The following is a 16,656-nucleotide window of genomic DNA, read 5'->3' on the forward strand; positions in this document are numbered from 1 at the left end:
GATCCCCACAGGCCCAGGGCCACAGGAACCAGGATCCCAGCTGCCTCAGACCCAGGAGCTCGTGGGGGGAATCTGTGTTGGGGGAAAAAAAGGGGCTGGTGGGTCCCCTTTGCTCTGACACAACCTACCCTGATTTTCCCCCCAGTTTAGCGATTCAGCTGAGATATTCCATGCTGGATGTCTGACTCACGCTGAGCTTTTTTTCCCAGAAAATTCCAGCCCGAATCGTGAAATACAATGGCATCAACAAGAATGAAAAAAATGTCGTTATTTTCCTTGAATTCCAGCTACTTCTTGTTTGGGTTTGTTTTTTTTTTTTGTGCATGCCCAGATGTTTTGGAACAAAGCCTTCAAGTCTGTTGGGAAGGTGATTTTTGTGGCCAAAGGGTGTTTTGGATTTCCCATGGGAATCTTGCCAACTTTGGGCAAAGCCAGCCCTGCCTGTGGCCCTGGGCGGCCACACGTGTGCGGACCCCAGCCCTGGGCCAGTCCCCCGCTCCCAGCTGCTGCAGCCCCCCCAGCACCCGCTCCAGGCACCTGCGTGGGGAGCCGGGACCTGACTTTCTGGGCACCCAATGACTTCCCCAGGAAGAGAGAAGGAGGAAACTGCTTCATTGGAACACCTGGGCCAACAAGAGCTGGAGTCAGGGGGCAGGTGAAGCAGGAGGAAACAGTGACGGGGAGCTGGTGGGGCTGGTGGTGAGGGGAGCTGAGATGACACCAGATAAATGGGGGAAGGGACCGGGACAAGGAAATGAGGACAAAGAGCTGGGATGGGGATGGAAAGACTGAGCCTGGCCGGCAGTGCAGGGAAGGAAGGAGGGAACGGGATTAAATCCAACTCTCAAACCACTTAAGTCTCCTACTGCCATCCACAGCTTCTGGCTACTCCAGCCCTTGCCCACCAGAAACATCCTTGGCTCAATGTCCTCACCTCAGGCCCCCAGCCATGGTGCCTGTTTGGCTGGGTCAGCTGCAGCATTCACATCTCCATGGAGCAGAACTGGGGTCTGCTGGGGGGTCCTAACCTGAAGAGCTGGAGCCCTCCCCCAGCCTCCCCTCAGCTCGTTGCAGTTAATTGGGGCTCCGCTCTAATCTCTACCCGCCATTGATTTCAATTCAGCTCCAATTTTCTTCTTTGACCTTCTCTCCTCCAGACTCTGCTCGCAAACAGAACACAAATCCTCACATAGCCCCTTAGTTTTTCCCTGCAATATTTCAGAGTGCCCCAGTCCCAGGCTGGGGAAGGTGATGTCCCATGTCTGTTTGAGCTCATGCACAGAGACAGACACACAGACACACTGCTGCCCACACAGACACCCTCCTGGGGCACATTGAGTCCAGCTCCAGCATGGAGAGGGAAGCAGTGATGCTCTGACACCATCCACACCACCACAAGAGAAAAGCACAATAAACGGACTTCCAAAGGGTTTCCTCCAGGACAGCTGCCTTTTTTCTAGGAGGGGGCCAAGGGGGCATGCAGTGTGCTCCTGACTGTGCCCAGGTCTCAGCTGCTGGATCTGCATCCAGCACCCATCCTGCTGGAGGGATCTTCTTCTGCCCACATTAAAACTAGTCCTTCTATGCTGAGCCCAAGCCCTGTGTGGGCTGGGATGCTCCAAAGGCAAGTAGAAGGAGATGAGGTGGCCATGACCTAGGGGAAGATCTCTCCTCCTCTGTGTCCCTGGGCCATGCATTGGGCACAGAGACCAGGAGCACCTGCTCCCAGCTCCCCGATGCCCCTGGTGCTCTGTGCCGTGATCTGGAAGGCGAGCCAGCCACTCAGAAGTGGTTAAAATCAGGTTGCAGTGTGCTGGCGCAGACAGGCAGGGGAGGAGAGGGCCCTAGACAGTGCCTGGGATTTGTCCCCTGGGCAGAGACACTGCCAGCACCGCAGGGAAGGGGGGAAGAGCTGTCAGGGAGCAATGGGACAGGAAAGGCATTGTCCTGTAATACCCATCCCCCTTCCTGGTACCCTGAAATGGGTGAGGAACTTCCACCAAGGTTCCTTTCTCAAGAAAGCACAGATGCCAGAATTTCAGCCCTCCTGGGGCCCTTCTTTTCCTGGCAGCAATTCACTATGCAAAGAGGCTGGATATTTATAATTATGCTCAAAGTGGCCACTTTGAAAATCTATATGTCTCTAGGCTCCCTGTACATCATAATGTCAAGTCTGTGAATGGAGGCATCCATCAGAGGGCTCACATCACAGACCTCGGAGCTGTGATAAACACTCAGGAAATGCTCACTGAACCCTGTGTCCCACTGCTGCCTCCTGGGGAAGAGACTTGGTCTTTGGGGGGTGTCCCCATGGGGGCTCCTCCAGGAGGGATGCTCGTGAGATCAGAGATGGGGATGGGAGCAGAGTTTGGGTTCCTCTAGCCAGAGCCTTCCCTGCTGACTTTTGCTGTTCCCCAGGAAGGGGGGGCTTTCCTCCAGGTGAGGCCATCCAAGCCATCACCCCATTTCCATGCCCTGCAAAAAGGCAGCTTCCACCTCTTGGTACCTGGGAAAGCCCAAGGGTTGGGAGATTGGTGAGCTCCAGGGACAGGGTACACTCCTCAAATGCCAGCTCCACTCTTGGCCATCAAATCCCCATCTCTTGTCCCCACCGATCCCAGGATATCCTGAGTCTGACTGAGAAAGACCAGTCTAGGGACAGAGTGGGGGGTCTCAGCCCCCATTCCCAGCAGGGAAACTGATGCAGGGGGGCTGAAGTCTTTTCTCTAGGACAGCAAACATCAGAGCTGACCCTGAAGCCATGTTCCCACCTGCTGCTCCGCCAAGCCTGCAGGGAGTTTCTACCACATCCCTCCCAATGTGGGGACACAAAGTCCCTTTGCATCACCCCCTTGAGAAATGGGGTGGGCGCCCCAGCAGTGAGATGCCCACGGGAGACAGGGAACGCCGCTCTCTGCCGACAGCCTGGCGAGAGGACACGCAGGCTTCGCTAACGCTTTGCCCAGCCTGTTCTTAAAAATTTATTACTCCGTTGCAACATGAAAAATAAGACAGAGAAGTAATCATTAGTATAACTATAACTCCCCGTGCAATAGTCCCACTTGTAAATTGAGATTTATGATTGCAGCTGCCGATATTTTAGAGGCTGGTGCAGGCGGCGGTGGCACTACAGCCCAGATACGCGCTGCCCCGCCGCAGTTACAGTTTATCACAATCTGCAGAGATTATTGCAATGAATAATACACAACAGGCTGGCAGTGAAGAACTATTCCCGATCAAACGCTTCTGTAAACAACTGAATAAATAATATTGCTCAGCCCCTCTTTAGAGCCCCCGGAGGCCCAGGGAATCTCTCATTACTCAGCAGGAGCAGCAGTGGGGGGCTCGGAGATGCCACAAGGGAGGGATGTGGTGACTCTGGGCAGGTGCTGGACATCCCAGGCACTGGCATTTCCCATGCAGACAGCTCATTCTGCCATTTTTTGGCAGAAAAGGAGGCTGAGACACAAGAAAGACCTGCTCATTCTCCTGCAGCTCCATGTCCAGGGCTGCTACCGCTAGGAACAACCAATTTGGATAGACAGATGCGAGTCCAGACAGACAGTATTGCTGTCCTCTCTTCTGCTTGGCAAGGCTTTTGCTTGCTCCTGATATTAGCAGGGTGAGTTGGCAGCAGGTAAAGAGCAGGTTAGGGGGCAGCCTGGCCCGCAGGCAGCCAGTCCCCATCCACGGCAAGGATGGGGCAGCTGAGGCTGAGCACACCGGGAGCGGGGTTGGTCCACACGCTTCCTGAAATGTCAGTAAATAATGCAACGTGACCAGGCTCGTGCGCCAGCAGCTGTAGAAATGGCATTTGTCACGCAGCTCGGAAGGATAAAGTTCAGCTCCACCATGCCCCGGGTTCCCCAGCTGCAGCGAGCTCCGGCTCAGCCGCCTCACCGGGCTGCAGAGACCCCTGCCTGGGGGTGAGTAGGGGGATTCACCCCTTCCCCAGCACCCACCACACAGAGGTGCTTTATTTACTCTCCAAACATCTATGCTCACAATACAGTGAAGCAAGAAGGGACCTGAAAGGAGTTAATGGAGGGTTATAATCCCCCTTGGGCTACAAACCAGCCCTGCAGCAGCTCTCTGGTGTTTCAGAGCCTTTGCAATGAGCTTTCCATGGAGTGGGTGCCCAGATGCCCAAAAGCCAAGGCCATCCTGCCTGCTCCAGGAGCAGCTCCCAGGGCTGTTCGCAGCTCCCAGGGCTCTACCCACAGCTGGGTACCCAGGGAAGGACGAGAGAAGCAAAGCAGGAAAGTTTGCGCCCCTGCGTTGGCTGCTCCACGGTGCCTGTATGTGTGCAGGAATCAGCTCCAATTAATCCCCCCTCAGCTCGGCCCGCCTGCTTCATTACCTCCCCTTGATGAGAACCATCAGTGGGGCCTGTATGATTTTGCTAATTAGCCTCACTTCGTTTATCATTTCCATTTTCTCCCAGAGATGCTCGGCTTGCCGGGCGACAGCTTCATCTCCCGCTGAAACAATGCGGCCCCTTCTGTGCCTGTCTCACTTAGCGCTGTCACCACAGCCATTATGAAATTGGGGTTTCATTTACACACTAATTAAACATTACAGCTTGTTCACAATTACAACATGGGGATGAGGAGGTAACTAATTACTTAAGAAATGAGCTAACATTTATCTCCGATTCCTCTCCCCCAGCCCGCTGCCCTCCTCTCCAATCAAGATTAGAAATTGTTGTTTGACGGCGCAGCCCAGCAGGGCCCTGCCCGCTGCCACACGTGCCACGTCCCCTTCGGGGGGCTGTACCAAGACCTGGCCCAGGAACAATCCATCAACCCCTAATTGCAGCGGGGATGACAGGGGACCATGGTGGTGGGATGTGATGCTGTGCCAAACGTGCAGTACAGGGACGAGCCAGGATTCCAGGGACACATCTGTCCCCACTGATGCGGTGTCCCTTGGGCAACCCAGCCATGGTGGCAGCAGGGACTGAGGGCATCATGGGCCCTGCACCTACTGGGCTCTGGCCCATTGGGTGAACACCTGGCTCTGCACAGGCCGGGGATGCCAGCACACCCTGCATGTCCCTGCTGATGGGCAACTCATCCTGGAAAGACATTTTCAGACTCACTGCAGCATGGGCAGCACATGGAGGGTGAAGGAAGGCTGCATCCAGAGCTACAGATGGGTTAGAGGACAGGGCAGTGGAGACCACAGAATCACAGAATCGACTGGGTTGGAAAAGACCTCAGAGATCATCGAGTCCAACCCTTGGTCCAACTCTAGTCTGTTTACTAGATCATGGCACTAAGTGCCATGTCCAACCTCACTTTGAAAACCTCCAGGGACGGCGAGTCCAGCACCTCCCTGGGCAGCCGTTCCAATGCCTGATCACTCTCTCTGTAAAGAATTTCTTTCTAATATCCAGCCTAAATTTCCCCTGGCAGAGTTGAAGCCCATGGCCCCTTGTCCTGTTGCTGACTGCCTGGGAGAAGAGCCCAATCCCCACCTGGCTAGAACTGCCCTTCAGGTAGTTCTAGAGAGTGATGAGCTCACCTCTAAGCCTCCTCTTCTCCAGACTAAACAAGCCCAGCTCCCTCAGCCTCTCCCCATAGGGCTTGTGTTCAAGTCCCTTCACCAGTCTTGTTGCTCTTCTCTGGACCCGCTCCAGCACTTCAATGTCTTTCCCGAACTGAGGGGCCCAGAACTGAACATGATACTCCAGGTGTGGCCTCACCAATGCAGAGTACAGGGGAAGGATCACTGCCCTTGTCCTGCTAACCATGCTATTTTTGATACAGGACAGGATACCATTGGCCTTCTTGGCCACCTGGGCAAGATGGGTGACAGCGACCAAGATTGTCATGGGATGGATGAGAGGATGCATGGTCACCTGCAAGGCAGAAGCTGGCTGGTGGGGGAGAGAGGCTGAGAGGCCGGGGACGCTGCTGTGGTGCTGGGCACTGGTGTGGCGCCTAGACACTGGCACTGCTGCGGTGCTGGGCACTGGTGCGGTGCCTGGACACTGGTACTGCTGCGGTGCTGGGCACTGGTGCAGCGTCTGGACACTGACACTGCTGCGGTGCTGGGCACTGGTGCGGCACCTGGACACTGACGCTGCTGCGGTGCTGGGCACTGGTGCGGCACCTGGACACTGACACTGCTGCGGTGCTGGGCACTGGTGCGGCGCCTGCACACTGACGCTGCTGCGGTGCTGGGCGCTGGTGCGGCGCCTGGACACTGACGCTGCTGCGGTGCTGGGCACTGGTGCGGCACCTGGACACTGACGCTGCTGCGGTGCTGGGCACTGGTGCGGCGCCTGGACACTGGCACTGCTGCGGTGCTGGGCACTGGTGCGGCGCCTGGACACTCCCGCAGGCTCTGGGAAAAGGCAGTGCCACCGCAGGGCTTTTCAAACACAAGAGACTCCTCCATAAACAGCCCTAAGCACTGGAAACGCTCTCAGAAAAAAATACCTAGTTCAGCACCAGGCAATTAAGGTTCTTTTGCAACTCTTAACCTGCGATTCTGAGACAAAGAATTCGGCCTTGGCATAATTTGAACTGCTAATTGCTTTCCTGATCCGAAGTCAGAGAACTGAGCCGAAGCATAGGCACAAAAAAAATCACCTTCCTTGTCTGGGAGAAAATTCAGAGCCGCACTCCGGGGGGAAGGGGATGCTCTCTTCTTCTCTTCCAAGCAGCTTAAAAAATAATGATCAGGAAACAGTTAAGCAAAAGGGGGGTGAACTGATGGTTTAAAAAAAAAAAACTCACACCACTTTATAATAATAGTAACAACTCATTCCCATAGTTTTTATCCTTCCTGTCTTTAGCCCACAAAAAAAAAAAAAGAAACCCTGAGCTAAACTACTGACACTGGCTGGGAGCTTAGAACTGCCGCATCAAACAGAGCCCTTGAATCTCCTGAACATAATTGTGCTGCCCTCTAACCTCAACCTTCAATCAGTGCAGTGTAACTATCTCATTTTAGCCTACAGGACACACCCCTCTGCTAACTAGCAGCCATATTCTTCTCATTAGGAGACTGCTCTGGATGGGAGCGCAGAGGCAAAGCCGTTGCCTCTCTTTTCTGCTTCCTCTCTGCCTCTCTTGGCTGTTATACATGTACTTCTGGAGGGGGAGAACACTAGCAGAGGGCTTTGTGGGTACTGGAGATGGCCCCGCTGCCAAGCCCTGAGTCCCCTGGGCATGCAAATAAAGCCAAATCGCCAGGTTTTGGTCAAAACCACACAGGCAGGACACATAGAGTACCCATCCCGGGTGCACTGTGCTCTGGGCCACTGGCCCCGCGGAGCTGCAGCTGGTGACTGGGGTGGGTTTCTGAGCACGATGCTGCTGCTGTGCGCTCTGCAGAACCAGGGGCAGCGTGCTGCCCGCCAGGGGCTCACCCCACACACAGAGCCCCCAGGAAGGGTCCCGGGGCGGCAGTGCAGGGGCACGGGTCCCCTGCCCGCTGGGGACAATATTCAAGAAGCCATTGGAAAACGCCCTCAGACACATGATGTGAATTTTGGGGTTGTCCTTTGCAAGGACAACAGTTGGACTCCATGATCCTTGTGGGTCCTTTCCAACTCAGGGCATCCTATGACTCTATGGCATGCATGCCCAGGCCCCCTGCACATTACAGGTCTACATGTAATTAACAGCAAGGCTAACTACAGCAGGAAAACTTAGCCAGGGCTGCTGGGTGTTCTCCATCATTGCGGGGTTTTGCATTGCGTCACCAGGTAGGGGTTTTTCTATAGTTAAAGACCAAGGGGAACGAGGTGGGATGCTCCACCCAGCTCAATAGCCCAGGCCCATGATTGCACTGCATCTCTGGTCCACTACCTGGCCAAAACCAGAGCTCTCAAGCCCCTGATTCATGCCTTTCCCTCAGAGACCTCCGAGCACACAGGGCAGATAAGTCAGACCATGGCACTGGACACAGCAGCTCAGTCCCAGACATGTGGACCAGTGGGATCACCACTGGCAATGACCATGACCCTCTCCTCCTGCCTCCCCTCCTGGTCCTGCACACGGGCAGCACCCAGTTCAGGGCCCAGGCTGCTCAGACTCTCGCTGGGTATGAAGAACCCAGCTTCCAAGCTGGAGCAGGATTGCTCAGGACTCTTGGGGACAGAGGGAACACAGCCGGAGCTTGGGCAGTTAATGGCACAGTCAGGATCAGCCCATGCAGTGGCAGCTGCGGCTTTGGGAAGAACCCCATGCTATGGAGGACGAAAAGGAGAGCAGATCCCCTCTGATCCCACTGCAGACCCACAAAGCGAGCGAGGCCACACTGGGAAAGGGCAGCAGTTTGGCTGGCGCAGCCCTCCCTTCCAGCCAGAACCCCTTGTCCTGGGCTTTCAACACATTAGCAACTTGGGAGCCGGGGAATTACACCGATCTGTGTAAGGACAGGGGAAAAAAAGCACCGGACAGATTTTTGATGGTTCAGTGCCCACCTTCCCCACCCAGCAGCATCTTCCCCATCCAGGCCTCATGCCTGCATCCTCCGCTGAGTTATAGCAGCTATTAACACACTCCAAGTTCATTATCTTAAACAGGCCACTCAGGACGCAGGGCAGCGATCCTTAAACCAATTAACGCGATCCTTTGATTTCAGGGGAGGACACAGAGGGGACTGTCAGTGTGGCGAGGCGGGAGTTACGGGTCAGAGCCCCTCAGCGCTGAGGTGCCCCTTAGCTCTGAACACGACGTGGAGGCCGGCGGGCGGCTGCCAGACCCGGCTTCTGTCAGAGCCCTTCCCCGCAGCCTCAGTCCTTCCTGGGCAGCGGGGCGAGTGAAGGAAAGCAGCACCATGATGCTTAATGGGGCTCTGGATGCCAAAAGAGCCCCTGTTACGCCGTGCCCGGGTCGGGGCTGTCAGGGGGAGGGTGGTACCACGTTGCAGGGACGGCCATGGCACTGGTGATGCTCAGCCTGAGGCCCACGGACATCCTGGGGAGCCGAGGGCAGCATCACCCCACAGCCCAACACTTTCTTTGCTTGGCCGTTTTTTAAGGCAGAAGTTCTCTCTTAGCGAAGTCTTTCAGGGGAGGTGGAGAGAGAGTAGGAAGCCAAAGAGAATCGTCTTGCTAGTCAAAGCCTTTAACAACTATTTTTAATATCAGGCAGAGAAGCAGGATTTTGAAATGAAACAGCCGGTGCCTCTTTGATGGGCGAGCTATAGATCTTGAAACAAGGTCCATTCCCTCCTCCTTCACTAACTAACAGCCATATTTCTCTCATTAAAGACAATCTGGCCGTATTTTCAAACTTCTTAACAAGGCGATCACCGTAATTTGAGATTTCTATTATCCATGCTCCTATTACAGCAGTCTTTTAAGCAGCTAGCTTTTTTTTTGCTTTCTTTCCCCGACTTTATCTCTCCCCTCAAACTGCCATCAGTGGTAATGACGTGCAGGAAACAAGAGCGCCAAGAACCATCTCTTTTTTTTCCCCTTCTTTTTGGTACTAGGTTGTGTGGGGCCAGCAATAAGGAATAAAATAAAAAGAGAAATGAAGTTTGGTTATCTCTTATCTGGAGTTTGGTTTTTAATCCGCCCAGAAGCACAAATGAAGCCAATGCGGTACCTTATCTCCCCCGCCGATCACGGGCCCCCTCCCCAAAGACCCCCATGTCTCTCCCCTTCCCAAAGGCGCCTGGCCACAGCCCCCTCCCTGCCCCATTAGTCCTTCACTGGGCTCTGCCAGATGGATGCAATTTGCATAATATCACCGGCGGAGGCTGGCAGATCAACCAGGGTCAGGCTCTGACATCTCCAGCACAGTCTATCTCCAAGTGCTAATTTGGACTGCATTGATCTCTCTTTCTGATTTCTTTGTCATTTACGTCTGCAACGGTTTGACAGGAGATACAGAGACAGACAAGGGGGGAAAAGAAAGAGGGGGGGGAAGAAGAGGAGAGAAACAAAGATTGTAGTTACAGATGTCTTTAAGGGAAAAAACAGATTAATCCAAGGACTCCTCTGAGGGTCGCAGCTTTGAAACATCCTAATTATCCTATTCTTATGAATTCCTGTACAGACTTAGAGGGGGGTCTTGTCAGGGAACTCGGGGGAATGCAAACTTGTTAAATTGCGGTGGAGTCTCTCCTGCTGGCTGCTACCCCTTCCCCTCCTGCACCTTGCCATCGTTTCTCATTAGGTGAAGCAGGGCAGCTGTAAACCCGGCATCCCTCACTGACACGGCCTTCCCTCCATACCTCTGCCACCACTCTTGTTAAAAGCTGCGCTTCAGTAAAACTTGGGCAGAAGCCTCTCCTTGCAGAGGGGACCATGGTGCTCACAGCCACCAGCCCTGCACTGCCCAGGGAGCTGGGATAACGTGGGTGCCCGACCCCTGGGGACAAAGGCAAACCTGAAAGGGACAGCAGCATCCTTGTGGTCCCCAGGGATGCAGGTGCAGAAGGGCAGGTTTGAGGACACATTGCTGTTGCAGGACAGCATGATGTTACAAGACACCTTCTACCGGAGTTTGCTGTACAGCAGGGCAGGCAATCCGTGCTCTCAATTAAGATGTTTATGTTCATTAACAGGAAACTCTTCCCATCCTCACAGGTCAGGGAGGACGCACTACCATTTAGCCTCGTCTGGGACGCATCGCAGAGACACCAAGGCACCAAAAGAATCCATGGGAAAATCGAAACGTCACTCGGTGTTTTACGTCGCTACTTTCTACAAAAAAAGCTCTCTAGAAAGTTAATGTTCTTCTAAGGCCTCTCACGTAACACTTGTCTCACTGTGTTGGAGGATGCCTCATGGTGCATGGGAAGCGCTGCTTGTTAGAGGGGCTGGAGAGCAAGTGCTAGCAATGATGTTTTACCTGCCCAGCACAACAGTGCAAGGGTTGTTTCAACAGTGTGGGGGGGAATATTTTGCAAGACTCAGTGACAGGACATATATCCAACAGTGGGATGGCTCCAAGGCAGTGCAAGGGTCTCTATAGTACAGATTAGTTCATGTCTGCATGATCCTGGGTTTGGGAATGGCCGATCGGTAAGATGGAGCACACATAACAGATTCACAGAACCATTTATGTTGGAAGAGACCTTTAAGATCATCGAGTCAAACTGTTAACCTAATACTGCCAACTCCACCACTAAATCATGTCCCCAAGAGCCACATCTACATGTCTTTTAAACACCTCCAGGGATGGTGACTCAAGCACTTCCCTGGGCAGCCTGTTCCAATGCCTGACAACTCTTTCTGCAAAGGAATTTTTCCTAATATCCAACCTAAACCTCTCCTGGTGCAACTTGAAGCCATTTCCTCTTGTCTCATCACTTGTTACCTGGGAAAAGAGATTGACACCCACCTCACTACAACCTCCTTTCAGGTGTAGACAGCGATAGTCTCCCCTCAGGCTCCTTTTCTCCAGGCTAAACAGCCGCAGTTCCCGCAGCCACTCCTCATAAGATGTGTTCTCCAGACCCCTCACCAGCTTCGTTGCCCTTCTCTGAACTCTCTCCAGCACCTCAATGTCTTTCCTGTAGTGAGGAGCCCAAAACTGAACATAAGATTCGAGGTGGAATCTCACCAGTGCCCAGTACAGGGGAACGGTCACTGCCCTGGTCCTGCTGGCCACACTATTCCTGATACAAGCCAGGATGCTGGTGGCCTTTTTGGCCACCCTGGCACATGGTGCTGTCACCAGCACCCCCAGATCCTTTTCTGTCTGGCAGCTTTCAAGCCACTCTTCCCCGAGCCTGTTGTGCTGCCTGGGGCTGTTGTGACCCAAGTGCAGCACCCAGCACTTGGCCTTGTTGAACCTCATACAATTTGCCTTGGCCCAACAATCCTGCCAGTCCAGATCCCTCTGTATGGCCCTACTACCCTCAAGCAGATCAACACTCCCACCCAACTTGGTGTCATCTGCAAACTTACTGAGGGTGCACTGATTCCCTGGTCCAGATCTGCTCTTCTTCCCAAGAGAGACAGTCTAAAAGCAGAAGCCAGTGGAAGGGCACTATAGCAGCAGCCATGCTGAAGGTCTGCTCCAGGACAACACCAGTGCTGTCCTTCTGGGGAACAGCCATGTCTGGTGCCTGAGATGCACCTACTCCAATCTGCAGCTGGGCCCCCCAGGCACCGCGGCACTGCGAACAGCAGACAATCCAAAATCCCTCTTAAACCTTCAGCCTGCCACTGGTGCTGCAAACACCCCAACCAAATGGGCACCGCCGCTGCCTGCCCTGGGGCCGGGAGGAGCGCAAGCAGCACCTTGACTCTTCTCAGGCAGCCAAAGCTCTGCAGCGCATCTCACCCCCCCCTCCAAAGGCCACTCTCTTTGGGGACCAGGAGCCCTCAGGTGAGGGGCAAGGTGTGAAGAACCCATCACACCCCCGGGATGGAGCAGGGTTGGATGGAGCAGGGTTGGGTGGGCGCGCGTGTCCCCACCCCAGTGGGTGCACAACCGACTTTGGGCAGGGTAGGACGGAGGGGTGACTGCAGTCAACATAAACACTCAATCATCCTTCCTTTCTTTCTTCTGTGCCTCTTTTGTTAACTGCAGGAAACAGCTGAAAGACCTTGAGTTTCCCATTGTAGCATGTATGGGAACAGAGCTGCAGTGATCAGAACATACCCTCCGCTGCTCCTGGGGAAAAAGGGAGAGCAGAATCCTTTCTAAAAAGGGTTTACGATTAGAAGAGTGTTCTGTCACTCTGGCGCGCAGTAATCCACTGCGCCACCAAGTCCCTTCAGAGAGATGTCGAAAACTTAAATGACTGAAAGCAAAAGAGCCCCGGCTCAGGTTCCCAGGCAGCCAGACATCCTAATTATCTTTAGATCCACTCCCACATGGAGGGGAGAGAGCATACAAGAGTAAAAAAAAAAAAAAGGGAAAAGAAAAGAAAAAGAAAGAGGAAAAAAAAGACTGTCACATTGCTTTTTTCTTTTTTTAAAAGCTCGTCTCCGCTCACTGCTTTTCCAGCTGTGACACCTCTCACGGTAGTTAATTAGAATCATGTCACCACGTTAATGTGCTCTGACTGGACTCTGACAGACGTGTGTCCTCTAACCGGCCACCCCTTCCTCCCCACCCCTCCTCAGGATGCATGGCCCGTACCTGTGACAGCACCCCTTGTCCCCTGCCTGCTGCCCTGTCCCCACGGTCTGGGGTGCCCGGAGTGGCTGATCGGTCCCTGCACCCTCCTTCCTGGGTGCGGGGACACGCTGCCTGGCCGCGACACCCGGCACGCAGCCGTTCCACCTGTTCTGGATCCGCCTGACCTTTACAAGTGCTAATTCAAAATGACACTGCTCATTTGATGACATTTCTGTTGATTTTTACTTAAGTCTCTTTTAATTATTTAACTTGGAGTCTTTCCCCTTCTGCCTTGGGCTGGGTCCGCTGTGCGCGGGGCAGCGGCCCCGAGGCAGCCCTGTGCTCTGCTCTTGCTCTTGGCATCCATGGGCAAAAAGACAGTGCGGTGCAAACGGCACTGTCCCCAGGCACAGCACCAGCTGGGTGCCACTGCTGCTGAGAAACGAAGAGCCAAAGAAGAACGGGGTGTGCCAGCTCTGGGTGACTGCAAGGTCCCTCTCCAAGGCTTCTCCCGTTCCCTGGGAGGGATGGGGAGGGTGAGACTGGCTCTGCCAGCCAGGGCCACTTGGGATCAGATTAAAAAGTGGTCAAAAGAATGAAAGGGAGTTTCACAGAACGCTGTCACTGTCCCCTTGTTACCCCTTCCCCACTGCAGCGGAGGCAGGGGGACACCAAGGGAGACCACGGATCACACAGGTGCTGGGGGCTGCAGGCTTCCCTGCACCCCTGGGAGAGCCAGCGAAACAAAAAAGGGGAAAGGGAAAACAGGCAAGAATGAGAGGAGGCTGAAAGAAAGCCAGCAAGCTGCCAGAACCACAGGCTTCCAGGACCAAAAGCTCCCAGCACCTTACAGGGCAAGGCGAAGCCTCATCAGCCCCCGCTGAGCTCCCGGGGGGAGAGCCACGCTGACAGCCAAAGGCACCCGTGAGGGCGGGTGGCCTGTCCCCTGCCACCACGCTCGGCGAGCGCGGCCCTCGCCGCCCTCTCCTCAATGTCAGCGCGGAGAGCAGCCCGGGACCGAGCAGGCAGAGCGGTGCGGGGAGGGGGACGGCTCCGGCGGGCAGGAGTCACCCCCGGCAGGCGCTGGCCCGGCTCCCCGCCGCGGTGGCAGCTCGCGGTAGTTAATTAGAATCGTGTCACTAAGTAAATGCGCTCTGACTGGACTCTGACAGCCGCTCACCTATGACACTGGGGGCCAGGAGACAATCCACATCAAACTACTGCAGTGTGACCCTTTTAACACAAAGAGTAAACTCACTGCACATCGAGTTGAAGCTCATTAAAACTGTCTACTCTGCGAGCATCCCATTAACCTCGCTGTTAAAAAACACGCAATTCCTCTTCTTCTTTCCGAGGCCTAATTAATGCTCTGGATCAGGAACAATATCACACCCTAACCTTCCAAGATTTCCAATCAGTAAATGAAAAGAGGGAGATGGGGCTGGGAAGGCAGGGTGGCTTGCGGGGCTGCTCACCGCATGGGCCACTGACCTGCCCATAGGGTTTGTCCATGGGGGAGCACAGCACAGGGACCACGGGCATGGGGGTGGCGGTGAACCCGCGTTAGGAAGCTCACGGGATTACAACAGCTGGGATAAAACAGCCCAGCAAGGGCATCGTGTTGAGATGGGTGCTAATACGGGACCAGATCTCCTGGTCGCCTGGGATGGGTGCTGCGGGTTCGTTAGCAAGAGGCACAGCAGCCTGGCTGCCCTCTTCACCCGAAAAAGAAGCAAACAAACAAACAAACCAGGCATTGAGAACTAAACTGAAAAGCATAATAATCTGCATGCTAAAGTCTAAACTTTAAAGAATCAATTAAATTCAATTAGATTAAAAAAAGACCAGTAGCAAGGGGTAACATGACGTTTTCAAGACAGTCAATGCACTGGAGGTGGAAGGAGAGATGACAAATCACAAACTAACTTTCCCAGCAGCAGCTACTTCTGCAGATTTGGAACCTTCTTCCTTTTTCCAGTGTATTTTCAGTTCAATAACTGGCTCATTCAGAGCTGAGAAACAAAAAAGGGCTAAAAACCATAAGGTGTGCCTCTTATATTTTCCCTAATCAGAGAAAACCAACAAACTAACCTGGGAGAGCATGAGATGTGCTACTTCTAAAACCTTGAAAGGTGGTTTCAAGAAACGCTCCTTCAACTCACCCATCGCTTCTCGCTTTGGCTTCATGCACCAGGTGTTTGCAACTAAAAACTATTCTGAAATCTAGTTTCCCTTCTGTATTGAGTATATGCAGTGCAAACAGGATTTTACTAATAAAAACAATTCAAATTACTGCTGAGGTAGTTCAGCATGGCATTCTGATTTTCATCCAACAGCATCACAACTCAAACAATGAGTAATAATTTCATCACCACCTCCTTAATAACAAATAGTTATTCACCTTTTTTTCTAATGTAACAAATATCTAAAAACTAAGACTAAAGGCATATTATATTACATAATGGATCAAAATAAATGTAGCAAATACAGGATATTCAGTGAATAAAAGAATAACCAGATTTAATAATCGGGTGGTGGTAGGGAAAGCTGCACTTAGTTAAATAGGTACTGATCACTAAAACTTGACCTTTTTCAGGGAAACCGATGAAAACAAAACAAAACAAGAAATGCAAAAGATGATAGAAAAAAAATCAATTACTGGATCCAGGTGCCCTGCTGCCGCATCTAAATCACAACTAAAGCCTGGGATTTTAATCCTTCTGATTTACATCAGTTTCTGAGACTCAGTGGAGAGACCCCAATGCAAGAACACGGCTCTGCTGGCGTGGAGCCCATGAGCACCGGGCTTTGTGCGACAGAGACAAGACCCCATTACAAGCTGCAGCTCTCTTTTGGCAAGCAGCACCTCAAACACATGTTTTAACAACTGCAACGTGCACAAGTCCGTTAGATGAGTAACTTCTTGGCAAGACTCAACTTCATTTTGTTGAGGGCCAAGAAAACGCCACACAAAAAGAAGTTCTTCACTCCAAGATCCTACAGCCCCTGCTAGAGCTGATGCACGTTTAACGCACGTTTGAGGAGAGATGGAAGATGCAGAAAAGAGTCCTCTCTGGTCCTCAGAGCCACATTCAGCACAGAGGGAATCCTTAGAGCTGAAATACCAACCCAAGGGAAGGAAGGGAGGGAGGGAGGAAGGGAGGGAGGGAGGGAGGGAGGGAGGGAGGGAGGGAGGGAGGGAGGGAGGGAGGAAGGAAGGAAGGAAGGAAGGAAGGAAGGGAGGAAGGGAGGGAGGAAGGGAGGGAGGGAGGAAGGAAGAGAGGAAGGGAGGGAGGAAGGAAGGGAGGAAGGGAGGGAGGGAGGAAGGGAGGGAGGAAGGAAGGGAGGAAAGAAGGGAGGGAGGGAGGGAGGAAGGAAAGAAGGAAGGGAGAAAAGAAGGAAGGGAGGGAGGGAGGAAGGAAAGAAGGAAGGGAGGGAGGAAGGAAGGGAGGAAGGAAGGGAGGAAGGAAGAGAGGAGGGAAGGGAGGAGGGAAGGGAGGAGGGAAGGGAGGAATGGAGGAAGGAAGGGAGGAAGGGAGGAAGGGAGGAAGGGAGGAAGGGAGGAAGGGAGGAAGGGAGGAAGGGAGGAAGGGAGGAAGGGAGGAAGGGA

General features: G+C 53.4%; 1 protein-coding gene across 4 annotated transcripts in view; it reads right to left on the reverse strand.

Annotated features, from left to right (window-relative positions):
- Nucleotides 1-16,656, reverse strand: part of ERI3 (ERI1 exoribonuclease family member 3) — a 134,788-nt gene that overhangs the window by 18,055 nt on the left and 100,077 nt on the right. The window contains exon 8 of one of the 4 annotated variants that reach the window (XM_080348588.1): nucleotides 9,686-9,833. The exons of the other annotated variants lie outside the window; for them this stretch is intronic. Coding sequence (XP_080204714.1) covers nucleotides 9,784-9,833 — 50 coding nt within the window. The 3' untranslated portion in view covers nucleotides 9,686-9,783. Of the gene's footprint in view, nucleotides 1-9,685; nucleotides 9,834-16,656 lie in introns of those variants that run through there. 4 annotated transcript variants of the gene reach the window in all.

The sequence above is a fragment of the Nesoenas mayeri genome, assembly GCF_963082525.1.
Source record: "Nesoenas mayeri genome assembly, chromosome: 8".
NCBI classification, from domain to species: Eukaryota; Metazoa; Chordata; class Aves; order Columbiformes; family Columbidae; genus Nesoenas; species Nesoenas mayeri.